Source organism: Bufo bufo, chromosome 8 (genome assembly GCF_905171765.1).
Source record: "Bufo bufo chromosome 8, aBufBuf1.1, whole genome shotgun sequence".
Taxonomy (NCBI): domain Eukaryota; kingdom Metazoa; phylum Chordata; class Amphibia; order Anura; family Bufonidae; genus Bufo; species Bufo bufo.
Window position 1 is genome coordinate 228,008,213 of NC_053396.1, and position 12,989 is coordinate 228,021,201.

At 46.7% G+C, this 12,989-nt stretch overlaps 1 protein-coding gene across 1 annotated transcript in view; it reads right to left on the reverse strand.

Moving 5' to 3' along the window:
* The window catches only part of LOC120977959 (connector enhancer of kinase suppressor of ras 2-like), a 535,146-nt gene that overhangs the window by 459,649 nt on the left and 62,508 nt on the right, over positions 1 to 12,989 (reverse strand). The window contains exons 2-3 of the mRNA XM_040406152.1: positions 10,370 to 10,572; positions 3,631 to 3,718 (exon numbers count right to left, since the gene is read on the reverse strand). Of these exons, the coding sequence (XP_040262086.1) occupies positions 3,631 to 3,718; positions 10,370 to 10,572 (291 nt within the window). The remainder of the gene's footprint in view (positions 1 to 3,630; positions 3,719 to 10,369; positions 10,573 to 12,989) is intronic.

Genomic DNA, 12,989 nt, shown 5'->3' on the forward strand with positions numbered 1-12,989 from the left:
CTACTACTACTACTACTACTACTACCACTACACTACTACTACTGCTACTACTATAGCTACAACTACTACTGCTATTACTATAGCTACAACTACTACTGCTATTACTACCTCTACTACTACTACTACTACCTCTACTACTACTGCTACTACTATAGCTACTACTATTACTGCTGCTGCTACTACTACCACTACTACTGCTACTACTACTACTACTACCTCTACTACTACTACTACTATCACTACTTCCTCTACTACTACTACTGCTACTACTATAGCTACAACTACTACTGCTACTACCTCTACTACTACTACCACTACTACTACTATAGCTACAACTACTACTGCTACTACTACCTCTACTACTACTACTACTACTACTACTACTACTACTACCACTACTACTGCTACTACTACTACTACTACCTCTACTACTACTGCTGCTACTACTACTATCACTACTACCTCTACTACTACTGCTACTACTATAGCTACAACTACTACTGCTACTACCTCTACTACTACTACCACTACACTACTACTGCTACTACTATAGCTACAACTACTACTGCTATTACTATAGCTACAACTACTACTGCTATTACTACCTCTACTACTACTACTACTACCTCTACTACTACTGCTACTACTATAGCTACTACTACTACTGCTGCTACTACTGCTACTACTACCTCTACTACTACTACCACTACTACTGCTACTACTACTACTACTACCTCTACTACTACTGCTACTACTACTATCACTACTACCTCTACTACTACTGCTACTACTATAGCTACAACTACTACTGCTACTACCTCTACTACTACTACCACTACTACTACTATCATCACTACTGCCGCTACTACTACTGCTACTACTACTACCACTACTACTGCTACTACTACTACTACTGCTATCACTACTGCAACTACTACTGCTACTACTATAGCTACTACTACTACTACTACCTCTACTATTACTACTACTACCACTACTACTGCTACTACTACTGCTACTACTACCTCTACTACTACTACCACTACTACTGCTGCTGCTTCTACTGTTACTACTACTACTACTTCTACTACTACTGCTACTACTACTACTACCACTACTACCACTACCGCTACTACCACTACTACTGCTGCTACTACTATAGCTACAACTACTACCACTAGTACTACTACTATTACTACTACTACTTCTATTACTACTACTACTACTACTACTACTACTATTACTACTGTTACTACTACTACTGCTACTACTACTATTTCTACTACTACTATAGCTACAACTACTACCACTACTACTGCTACTACTACCACTACTACTACCACTACTACTGCTACTACTATTGCTACTACTACTGTTACTACTATAGCTACAACTACTACCACTACTACTACTGCTGCTACTACTACTACTACTGTTATTACTATAGCTACTACTACTACTGTTACTACTACCTCTACTACTACTGTTACTACTATAACTACTGTTACTACTACTACTGTTACTATTACCACCACTACTACTACCATACTACTACTGTTACCACTACTACTACCACTACTACTACTACTACTACTCCTGGGACTTCTGGCCGCATAGCTGGTGCTGCTACTACCCATGTTCTTGCTCTAGGAGGCCTGGTCCTGGGTCTTTCCATTTGGAACCCTTCTTTATTCAAGACATTTGGCCTAATGTGCACATTCACACAAAGTATGGAACGGTTTGCAAGTCCGTTTTTCCAGGAACTTAAAGACACAGAGGCTCAATAAAAGGTCCTTCTCTTTCCACAAACCCGCTGAAGACACTGCTACTGACAATTGACTTTGGAAATAATTTAGTATCGGTGTCAGTAACACCTTGGGGTTTAAGGTCTTATGTGCGTTCAGATACGCAGATTCAGAAAACAAGCTTTCTCTAGTGTAAAACACAATCTGTCAATCTACTATGATCCCCCCTCCCCCACACCAACACGTGAACTGTCTGAAGATGCCCTAGTAGTCAGGGGATTTCAAAAAACAAAAACAACTGTTCAGCAGCAGCAGCATAATACAGCTGTCTGTCTGTTCAAATAAGAAAAAAAATGAAATGATCTTGCAGGAAGCTGCTGTTGAGGTTCTGCAGCAGCTGCTACTTGCTGCTAGAAGGCACTGCCAGCCTCAGCTCCTCACGTCTCACTCCCTGGCTGACAGCTTCTCCCGTCTGCCCCGTCTCCACACACAAGTCTTCGTCTTTCTAGCCTTTCCTCACAGTAGAATAGAAGCCTGACTGTGGCACCCGGCCACCCTCATTCACAGCCCGGCACAGAATGGCGTTCTGCCCGGGCACCTCCCTGCCTGCTGCAGCACTGATTGGCTCATCCAGGTTGTCTGTCAGCCTGGGAGCCAATCAGGACAAGACCCCCCCACACTTTCTCTTCTTCCCCCCGACATGTGCAGTAAATGGCGCTGCGTGCTGTTTTACTGGATTTGTCCAAAGTAAAACTGAAAAGCTTCAGGTTCTTCTTGCCCGAAGTGGGTTCGTTCTGAACGGTTTGCTCATCTCCAGTCTGTGCACCATAATATTAACGGGGTGTAAAGGGACGGCCGCACGGTCAGGTTTCGAAGATGAAATCAGGAGGGGATCATTATATGAGAGAAAATATTACAGACAGACACAACTTCTCGTTTTTCACTTCACTCCTGGTTTTGGCTTCCAGAACTGCATCCGGAAACCTGACCGTGTGACTGCACCCTAATATCATCCCCTAGTGGCTGTGACTGCACCCTAATATCATCCCCTAGTGGCTGTGACTGCACCCTAATATCATCCCCTAGTGGCTGTGACTGCACCCTAATATCATCCCCTAGTGGTTGTGACTGGACCCTAATATCATCCCCTAGTGGCTGTGACTGCACCCTAATATCATCCCCTAGTGGCTGTGACTGCACCCTAATATCATCCCCTAGTGGTTGTGACTGGACCCTAATATCATCCCCTAGTGGCTGTGACTGCACCCTAATATCATCCCCTAGTGGCTGTGATGGAGCCTGAGTCAGATTCATGACCCCTTCACATAACAGGCTATGCTGCTTTGGGCCCCCCTGGGGGAGCTCACAACTCCCGCTGCTCCCCACAGTTAGTTATATTAGGATATCTAACACATGAAAGACGTGAGGATCCGAAATCTACAAGTAAAATGTATCAATCCCTACAAAATGCGCCACATTGTCTGATACCTCGTTATATACAGCCGCGTATGAATCCGAATGTATGGACCTAAATGTGTCACCTTCATGGCAGGAGCCCTCAATGTGGCCACAGGCAGAAAAGTAGCATTTGCATCTGGGCCCTAGCGTCTGTGAGGGCCCTGAGGCCCCTGTATTATAAATGACATGTGTGAGGTGGGGGCCCTGTCACAGATGAGCCGTCCGAGAGATGGATAAGACTAAGGACGACTCGAGGACTGACTTGTAGACACTTTACTGATCGGATACATTCTGGACAAATCCCGCTATAATGATTGAAATCACAGCTTTTACATTATTATTTCTTGTTCTTTGCTGCTGCCTTGGAGGAACGCAGGCGCCGCTTATCACTGAGGTCATTACCGTGCACAAGAGCTTGCACTCTTACCTGCTGCACGATGGTGGTGAGCTCCAGGCACAGTTGGACAATGTTATTTTTCAGCAGTGAATATTCCGTCACACTGACGAACGGGGACCTGGAGGAAGAAAGCAAATAACGCTCAATGAAAGGGCGACTAATCGGTGTCCACAAATGTCAGAAGCAAGAGGCGCTAAAGTAACTGCATCAGTCGGGGGCACCGCCTGGTCGCCTGCGAGTCCTGGCAGGAGTTCACCACTTTTACCACTTGCACATGACCTCAAAGTTTTTCTAGAAGTGAATATCAATTCTCCTCCATGCGCCGTACCTCTGACCGGGGGTATCTGCAACGTTTGCTTTATTTTGTAGCGTTTGTAATGTTAAAGGGGTATCCAACCCATATAAAGCCCCCAAAATGCCCGGGCACCTTATACAGGTTATACTTACTCCACTCCCCGACACCAACATCTCTCCTGATGCTTGCACGGCCGCCGCTACATCTCCCCGTCAGGGGAGGGGGCGCCAATAGCAACCTCTACAGGGACAAGCCTCCCTAACGTCACCTGCGATGCTAGGAAGGCTCATCCCCGTCGCAGCCTGCTATTGGCTGCCCCCGCGTCACTAGATGTTTTGATCTGCGCAACGGGGAGATGCAACGGCGGCCGTGCAAGCATCAGGAGCAACACAGGTGCCAAGGAGCAGGGTAAGTATAGCCTGTATGAGGTGCCCGGGCATTAGAGGGGTTCAATAACCCCTACTGCACACTCAGTTGTTCCAGCATCAGCCAGGCAAAGCCACAACAATCCTGGCCCAGCCCTCTCGGGAGCTCTGGGTGTGGGCTGGCTCCACCCCTTAGCTCCAGAAGTGAGAGTAGCTGTAGAGAGGGAGGAAGAAGGAGCAGTCTCCATGAGCTCCTCTCCCAAATACTCCAGCTTCAGGCTCTGGAGCCTCGGTCACCTCCATGAGCCCCAGGAGAGGCAAGAAAGGAGGAGGATTTGAATGGCTACAGAGAAAGAGAGAAAGTAAGATAACCCAGCTTAAGGCGATCCCGACCCTGCTGCTGCAGAGGGAGGATAACAGGTTAACACACCGTCTGCACCTCAGTATAGTGGACACTACATCCATTAGCCAGAGATCCCTAGAGCAGATATTTTAGCCATAATAATCCAGAGGACCAATGCCATGTTCATCTGCTTAGCTCATGCTGGGACATCTGGGAGATGTTGGATGTACTACAACTCCTATTGTGTACATTGTAAAGAGAGACTTTTGTTAGGTTCAGTCTGGCTTTGTCTTTGACTCCCCTAACGCCTTTGCATGTCCATCACAAGCCCTGCCTTGCACCCACATGAACATGTTACATCAACGGCACGCTCCAAACTACCATCAGGATCAGGCAGCCCACATCTACCGGGTGCCCCTTCCTTCACTGCCCCGACCCCAGGGAGCGAGAATCTGAGGAGGTACACCATGACATATCATCAGGGCTACTACCACTCCCATCCATTGCGCCAGCTACTCATAGGCATGCCGCGCATGTGACACAAGCAGGAAGGTTATATGTGATGTACTCCCTGTATTGTGCAGTCATGATATAGAGCTGCCCTATCTGTGAGAGACCTATAGTTCTGTTCATCCTGAGCTGCTTGATTTGTGAACAGAATACCAGGACTACAGTGAAGACTGACAAAAGCAGAGCAGAGAGCATGGAACTATGTGGATTTACTGCCCGTGCTCCTCAGGGTTAGGCCTCATGCACACGACCGTTGTTTTATTCCGTTCGGCAAAATGGGGTTCCGTTGTTCCGTGATCCGTTTCCGTTTTTGTTTCCGTGTGTCTTCCTTTATTTTTGGAGGATCACCAGACATAAAGGAAAGTAAAAAAAAAATCTAAGACAGGTTTGCCATGCAAATGATAGGAAAAAAACGGACGCGGATGACAATCTTGTGTGCCTCCGTGTTTTTTAGCGGTCCTATTGACTTGAATGGGTCCGCAAACCGTTTTCCGCGAAAAAATAGGACAGGTTATATTTTTTTGACGGACTGGAACCACGGATCACGGACGCGGATGACAAACGGTGCATTAGCCGAGTTTTCAACGGAGCCATTGAAAGTCAATGGGTCCGCAGAAAATCACGAAAAACGGAACAATGGACACGGAATAAAACAACGGTCGTGTGCATGAGGCCTTACAGACAGCTGGGGACTTTACTTCCCCTCCTCAGAGAGAGAGGTTCCATTCTCTGCAGGTTCCTTTGTTGCTCGGGAAGTTGATACATTGTAGCTGAAGCCGTTTCCCTTTCATGTTCCATTTATGAGCCGTTACTTCTGGGACAGTGGGGCCCCGCTGGAGCTCGTCCGCTCTGCAATGATGTGAGAAGGGCGTTCGTCTAATGGCATCGTCAGTGTAATGAGAGCGGACGGAACCAGGTCAGGACGAGCGCCCGCGGCTGAGCCAACATGTCACGGGTGGGAATCATGAATGTGTCCTCTCCAGCGGCCGCACTATTCACATAACTGCGCGGAGCGGAAAATGCTTCATTATCGAGGGAATCATCAGCTTCAGGGAAAAGAGTCGATCTGCGGATGATCAGAATCCAGACGACCACAAGCAGCTGCCCAGTGAGGACCCAGGACCCTCGCATCAGGGTCTTCACTGCAACCTCATACCTCCAGATGGCGTCACCCTCAGAACTGACCGCCGTCCTGCCCCCATATTAGGGGCTCTTGCAATAGGTTGGGGTCCTAATTATAGTTGTTAGACCCCCATCCTTCATTATGGTTGTTAGACCCCCCACTCTTCGTTATACTTGTTAGACCCACCCACTCTTCGTTATAGGTGTTAGACCCCTCACTCTTCATTATAGTTGTTAGACCCCTCACCCTCCATTATACTTGCTAGACCCCCATCCTTCATTACGGTTGTTAGACCCCCACCCTTCATTATAGTTGTTAGACCCCCACCCTCCGTTATACTTGCTAGACCCCCCACCCTTCATTACAGTTGTTAGACCCCCACCCTCCGTTATATACTTGTTAGACCCCCACCCTTCATTACGGTTGTTAGGCCCCCACCCTTCATTACGGTTGTTAGTCCCCCACCCTTCATTATAGTTGTTAGACCCCCACCCTCCGTTATATACTTGTTAGACCCCCACCCTTCATTACATTGTTAGACCCGCACCCTCCGTTATACTTCTTAGACCCCCATCCTCCTTTACAGTTGTTAGACCCCCACCCTTCATTATAGTTGTTAGACCCCCACCCTCCATTATACTTGTTAGACCCCCACCCTTCATTACATTGTTAGACCCGCACCCTCCGTTATACTTGTTAGACCCCCACCCTTCATTATAGTTGTTAGACCCCCATCCTTCATTACATTGTTAGACCCCCCACCCTCCGTTATACTTGTTAGACCCCCACCCTTCATTATAGTTGTTAGACCCCCACCCTTCATTACATTGTTAGACCCCCCACCCTCTGTTATACTTGTTAGACCCCCACCCTTCATTATAGTTGTTAGACCCCCACCCTTCATTACATTGTTAGACCCGCACCCTCCGTTATACTTACTAGACCCCTATCCTTCGTTATACTTGTTAGACCCCCACCCCTCATTACAGTTGTTAGACCCGCACCTTCCGTTATACTTGTTAGACCCCCATCCTTCATTACAGTTGTTAGACCCCCACCCTTCATTACAGTTGTTAGACCCCCACCCTGCATTATACTTGTTAGACCCCCACCCTTCATTACAGTTGTTAGACCCCCACCCCTCATTACAGTTGTTAGACCCCCACCCTCCGTTATACTTATTAGACCCCCATCCTTCGTTATAGGTGTTAGACCCCATCCTCCGTTATAGGTGTTAGGGCCCCATCCTTCGTTACAGTTATTAGACCTCCCATCCTGAATTTAGTCCTATGTAAATCATTGCATAATGAAAAGCTCTGGAATTTCCTTTGTGATTTATTTTTTCACTATTTTTAAGATCTCTGCTTGTTGCCAATGAATAAAAAACTTCTGTTCATATCTAAAGGCTGAAAACCCTTACACTTCACACAGCTGAGGGACTGTTACATTGTATCTGGCCTCTGTGAGGTGCACACAAATCTGGGGTCCAGGCTCACAGTTCTGTATTTGGGATGGCAGAATGTGACTTTCTATTGCTTATTTTTGTTTTTTCCCAGGATGCATCAGTCCCAGACGCCACGTCTTACCCTGGTTGGAGTTAAACTGTCACATGTTTGAGAGTCTTGTATAGGACAAGGATACACGTAAGGGGCGGAGTCTGACAACTGTTTGCTAGTGTGGGAATATGTGTGTCAGAAGGATCGCTGCAGGTTCCTACGCTGTGTCAGTGTCTGCGTCCTATGCAAGCCGCGGAGGATAGGAGTGGTAGTGACTCTGGTTGCAATAATCATTCACACTGAGGCTCCCTAGGGCCGGGTAGTGATAGGGGGACACCCTTTCTCCCCTCTGGGCACACCTTGATTTTGGGACTCCTGCCTGATGGTTGTTGGGTGCACTAGGTGTAGGAGCTGTGGCCGGCGACGGTGCTGGAGTCAGTAAAGTGCAGAATGGGAGTTGTAGTACACCCAATGATATCAAGGCACAGTTCAAAGGCAGTTTCTTCCCAATAGCAATGATTATAATAGGAGTAGTAGTGCATTAGTTCCTTCTAAACACTTTGCAACCTTTGCAGGATGATCACAGACGACAAACCATCACCATGCAAAACGTCTCCCATCAGATCTGCAATTTCTGAGGGATGGAGATTGTCAAACCTGTTAGATCAGTGTGAAAGGCGCCCTTAACCACTTCCAGACCGGGCCATTTACCCCTTCCTGACCAGGAGTATCCAAAAAGTTAACGAAAATTTGAAAAAAGTTTTCTAAATTTTAAGACAGATAGTGATGCCTCATAAAATATTTATTAGTTAACATTCCCCATATGTCTACTTGATGTTGGCATAATTTTAGTAATGTCATTTTATTTTTTTTAGGACGCTAGAAGGTTTAGAATATTAGAAGTAATTTTCAGTCAACTTTTTTAAGGACCAGTTCAGTTCTGAAGTCACTTTGTGGGGCTTACATAATAGAACCAACCCATAAATGACACCCTTTTAGAAATGACACCCCTCAAACTATTCAAAACTGGTTTTAGAAATGTTGTTAACCCTTTAGGTATTCCACAGGAATTAAAGCAAAATAGAGGTGAAATTTCAAAATGTCACTTTTTTTTGCAGATTTTCCATTGTAATCAATTTTTTCCTGGAACACCTCAAGGGTTAACAACAAAACAAACCTCAATATTTATTACCCTGATTCTTCAGTTTACAGAATCACCCCATATGTGGTCGTATACCGCTGTTTGGGCACATGACAGTGCACAGAAGGCCAGGAGCGCCATGTGGTTTTTGCAGGGCAGATTTTGCCGGAATGGTCTTTGGGCGACATGTTGAATTTGAAGTTCCCCTGAGGTATGCCCACAGTGAAAACCCCCAAATTTTACAATTTTCATAGAGCCATATTTTTTTTATTTTTTTGGCTGTGGTCTTGTATGGGAGCTAATTTTTTGTGGGATGAGGTGATGTTTTTATTGCTACCATTTTCGGGTACATACGACATTTTGATTGATTAATATTATGTTATGGGATGTGAGCTCACAAAAACATCTCTTTTGGCGCAATGTTTATTACATTTTTTTCCGCGTTTACCTGAACGCCATAGATCATATAATATTATTATAGAGCCGGTTGTTGCGGACGCGGTGATACCAAATATGTCTATTTTATTTATTTTTTCTTCACTGACAGCTACCATCTCTGAATGGACATTGGAGAACGTCTATTCAGAGATAAACCGACCGCCCAAGGATGTTTATAGTCAATGGGCGGTCGGAAAGTGGTTAAAGGGGTTATCCCATGATTGATGTAAAAGATGAAAACACAAGCTAGAACCAGCCCTGCACCCCGCATGGATCCAGAGATCTCCCCATTCATTGCTCCAGTTATTCCGCTAGATTCTTTTCAGGCTAGCACCTCAGGGGCGTGTCCTTTCTGCTGCAGCACCTATCACACCTTCGGAGTGTGTCTTTTGTCAGGGGGGCATTTCCTTCCTGCTTTGGCTCTTTCCCTGTTACTGTCACAGCTTCTAACAGTAGATATGTCTGGTGGCAGATGAAGAGTCAAACTGAGCGCGTGTGACCACCTCATTGAAGTAAACAAAAAATAAGGAAAATAAACAGCAGGTGGCGCTGTAGAGATACATTTTATTGAATAGCTCAGTGGCTATACTACATTTTTAATTAAAAGCAATTATAAAAGTATTCAGATCCAGGTGCTGGTTTGAAAAGTGTAGAAAATGTTTCATGGCACGACCCCGTTAACTGCTAATCCTTCCACAAGCTGCAAAGTCTATAGCCGTGAACCACAAATACCTTACTAACACTCAGTCTATGAAGGTCTTCTCCAGTTTTCCCTCAGGGATTGTTCTCTCAACAGGAATGATGTTTCTCCTGGAGCTGAACTGGCATCTGCCCTGAACGCCAGGCAGAGCTCAACTGAAGTGGCTGATGCAGTCTTGACTAGAAAGCTCATTCCTCAGAGGGGAAAGCTAATTCCCTCTGCTGAGTCAGAGCATAATTTATAAACAGTGCCACCTACAGACAGATACATACATAGCATGAACAGATTATATAACATCAAATCAAGAACAATTTGCAAGTAGCCTGTTCTGGGGCACTGCACTTAGAGATGACGTTACCTGTCCAGCCAGGCTAACAGGTTCTTGGCAGCACCGATCAGATCCACTACGGAGGTGAGGAAGTCGTTGGGCAGTCGCCGGGAGGCCCTCCCATCGTAATGTCCACTCCGCCTTCTACCCATTATAAAGTTCTGCAGATTTTTGGCTGATGCATTGAGTTTGTGAGAGAGCGTCCGCAGGTTCTCTGTCTCCAGGCCGTAATTCTGCAGGGAGAAACAAAAAAGTCTTATTACTCCACAGCCAGCCCCAGGACCTCTGCTTGCTGCCAGCAAATGGGAACATGCATCCACAGGCTAAAAACTCATTCTAAGCTTAGACTTTTACAGCTAAGAGAGCTTGTTACAATGTATCAGCGTAGGTCCTGCCTTTACAATTCACAATGCAGCTAAACGTGAAATTACACATATACCTTGTGCAGCTTTTGCACAGATTTTTGGTAAGTTTTCCATTGTGTCTTGTGGATGTGGCCTTCAGTTCCCCAAAGTTCCTGAGGAGCTATTTGCAGGAAGGTGAGCCTGTAAGATCTGGCACCTGTCAGTCTGAAATCAATGTACATGGCGGTCCCCGGTCTGGACACCGCCCCTCGTCAGCGCACAATCTTCCTGAACCTTGGCTTAATTGGCTCATTTACATATAACTCTGATAGCGAAACCTCCGCGTCCCGTCACTCTACAGCTCGTCCTCATCAGTTCGTACCACAGACTGGAAAGCACCAGGAGATGAACGCGCCATAAAAATGATGTTCTGTTTTAGTGCGGCAGTAAACATGAAAATACCGTAAAGATTCCCCGAATGCCTCGACCACGTGCAGGCGGTGGGAACCGCCGTCACTGAACGGAGCTCGGCACAGCGGCAGGCGACAATGGGCCTGCCAGTAATTGCTATTAACTATTTCTATACTGGAGAGTATGCAGAACACAAAGCAGGCACAGCACCCCACGGACGTCTAACGCGGCTTCACAATATGGATTTAAGGAGGTTGTTTCCTGACAACTAATTGGAAGTGGGGGAGGGGTGGGTTGCAATGATCAGTATATACTATAAGGGTGCTGCACCAGATCCCTAGAGATCTACCCCGGATCGCAGTCAGATTTACCAGGGCGCCCCGGGATCTACCGGCTGCTTCCTGGGCCTCATAGTGTTAATAGCGAGTTCCAATCAATGGGAAGTCAATGTTTTTGTGCAGCAGCCGCGGCTCCGCAGGGGGCGTGGGGGTAGGCATTGCTCCTGCGGAGTAATTACAGTTGCTCTGCAGGAGAGCCGAGTACTGATCGCAGGGTTCAGAAGGTAAAAGCAGCGCTGAAAACACCGCAAGAAGCCATTTTACCAGGAAGCGGTAATTTATCCTCTCACTTTCATCTCCTCTCGCATTACACTCAGTGTCATCAATAAGGATAATTAGAGGGCGTGCTCCGGGGGAGCAGTCAGCAGCGCTGCTGCCAGCAGACTCCACTCTCTGTCACAGATTTACTTTGGGGTAAAGTGGGGCCTGACCCCTGACCACCCGGAGTCCCACAGAGGACTGGACGCAGCTTCACAGGTCACAGTAAACCTCACCACTAGGGGCGCTGGGCCTGATTTATCAAGTCCATCTTGTGCCACCTTGGCCTTCGTCGCCCCTGCGCTGCCCGGAGGAGGCAGGTCTTCTATGGCGAGGTGCCGGCCTCCGCTTACCGGCCTCCTCCGGCTCTCCGTGCTCCGGAATGAAATCTACGGCAGCTCAGAGCGCCAATTATGAATTAGACGGGGCCGATGGACCTGCCTTTGAAACGCCCTCACCGTACCGCTGCCACGCCCCGCATTTCATAGACTTGGATGCAGATTGCAACTAGAAAAGTCACAAATCTGGCGGAAATGCGACTTTTCTATGCCAAAAAGTGGCGTAAGAGAAATGATGAATTCTCCTTCAATGTAACACAGCAGAACATGTCCGATGGTACCGCACAACCAGATAGTTAACAGGAAAGCCGCAGCATTGGGAATGCAGCTCTGGAGGTGACTGGAGGGTTTAAGAGAAGTGTCTGTGCCTTCACTGCGCAATACCACGAAGGGCTTCACATCCGCAGAGGATCAATAGGCACAAAGCAAAGGCCAATGAACTGCCATTGATTTCTCATGGGAAGTGAAGCGGAAGGACCCAGCAGGGAAAATCAAAGCGGCTTCCATTTGACCACAGCAAGGTCCTGCTATTCTACAAAAGTCATTAGCGCAAAACACCAGCGCCTGTCATGGCTGCTATTGAGTTACGGTAAAACGTAAGTCGCCCCGCGTCCCCCATACAATTCACATCAGTCCATAAAACTCAGAGAATTTATAGAGGTACGTGGAGGCGCTCGCTGTGCTGTGCCTCCATTCTCTATGGCAGCGGGATACAGAACAGATCCAAGAAACATCATTATATCCTATCATAAACATGTAAACAATATATGAATTATCATAAACATGTAAACAATGTATCAATCATCAATGTCTGCTTTGCATTCTCTGCCCCTCCCCCTTTCTATGCCGTTATCTCTTTTAGGCCGGGTTCACGTCACCGTTTCATTTTCTGATTCGTCAGAAGAAGAGAAAACAAAATACAAACCAGATCCTTTATTTTGAGCTTGTTTAGCCATTTCCG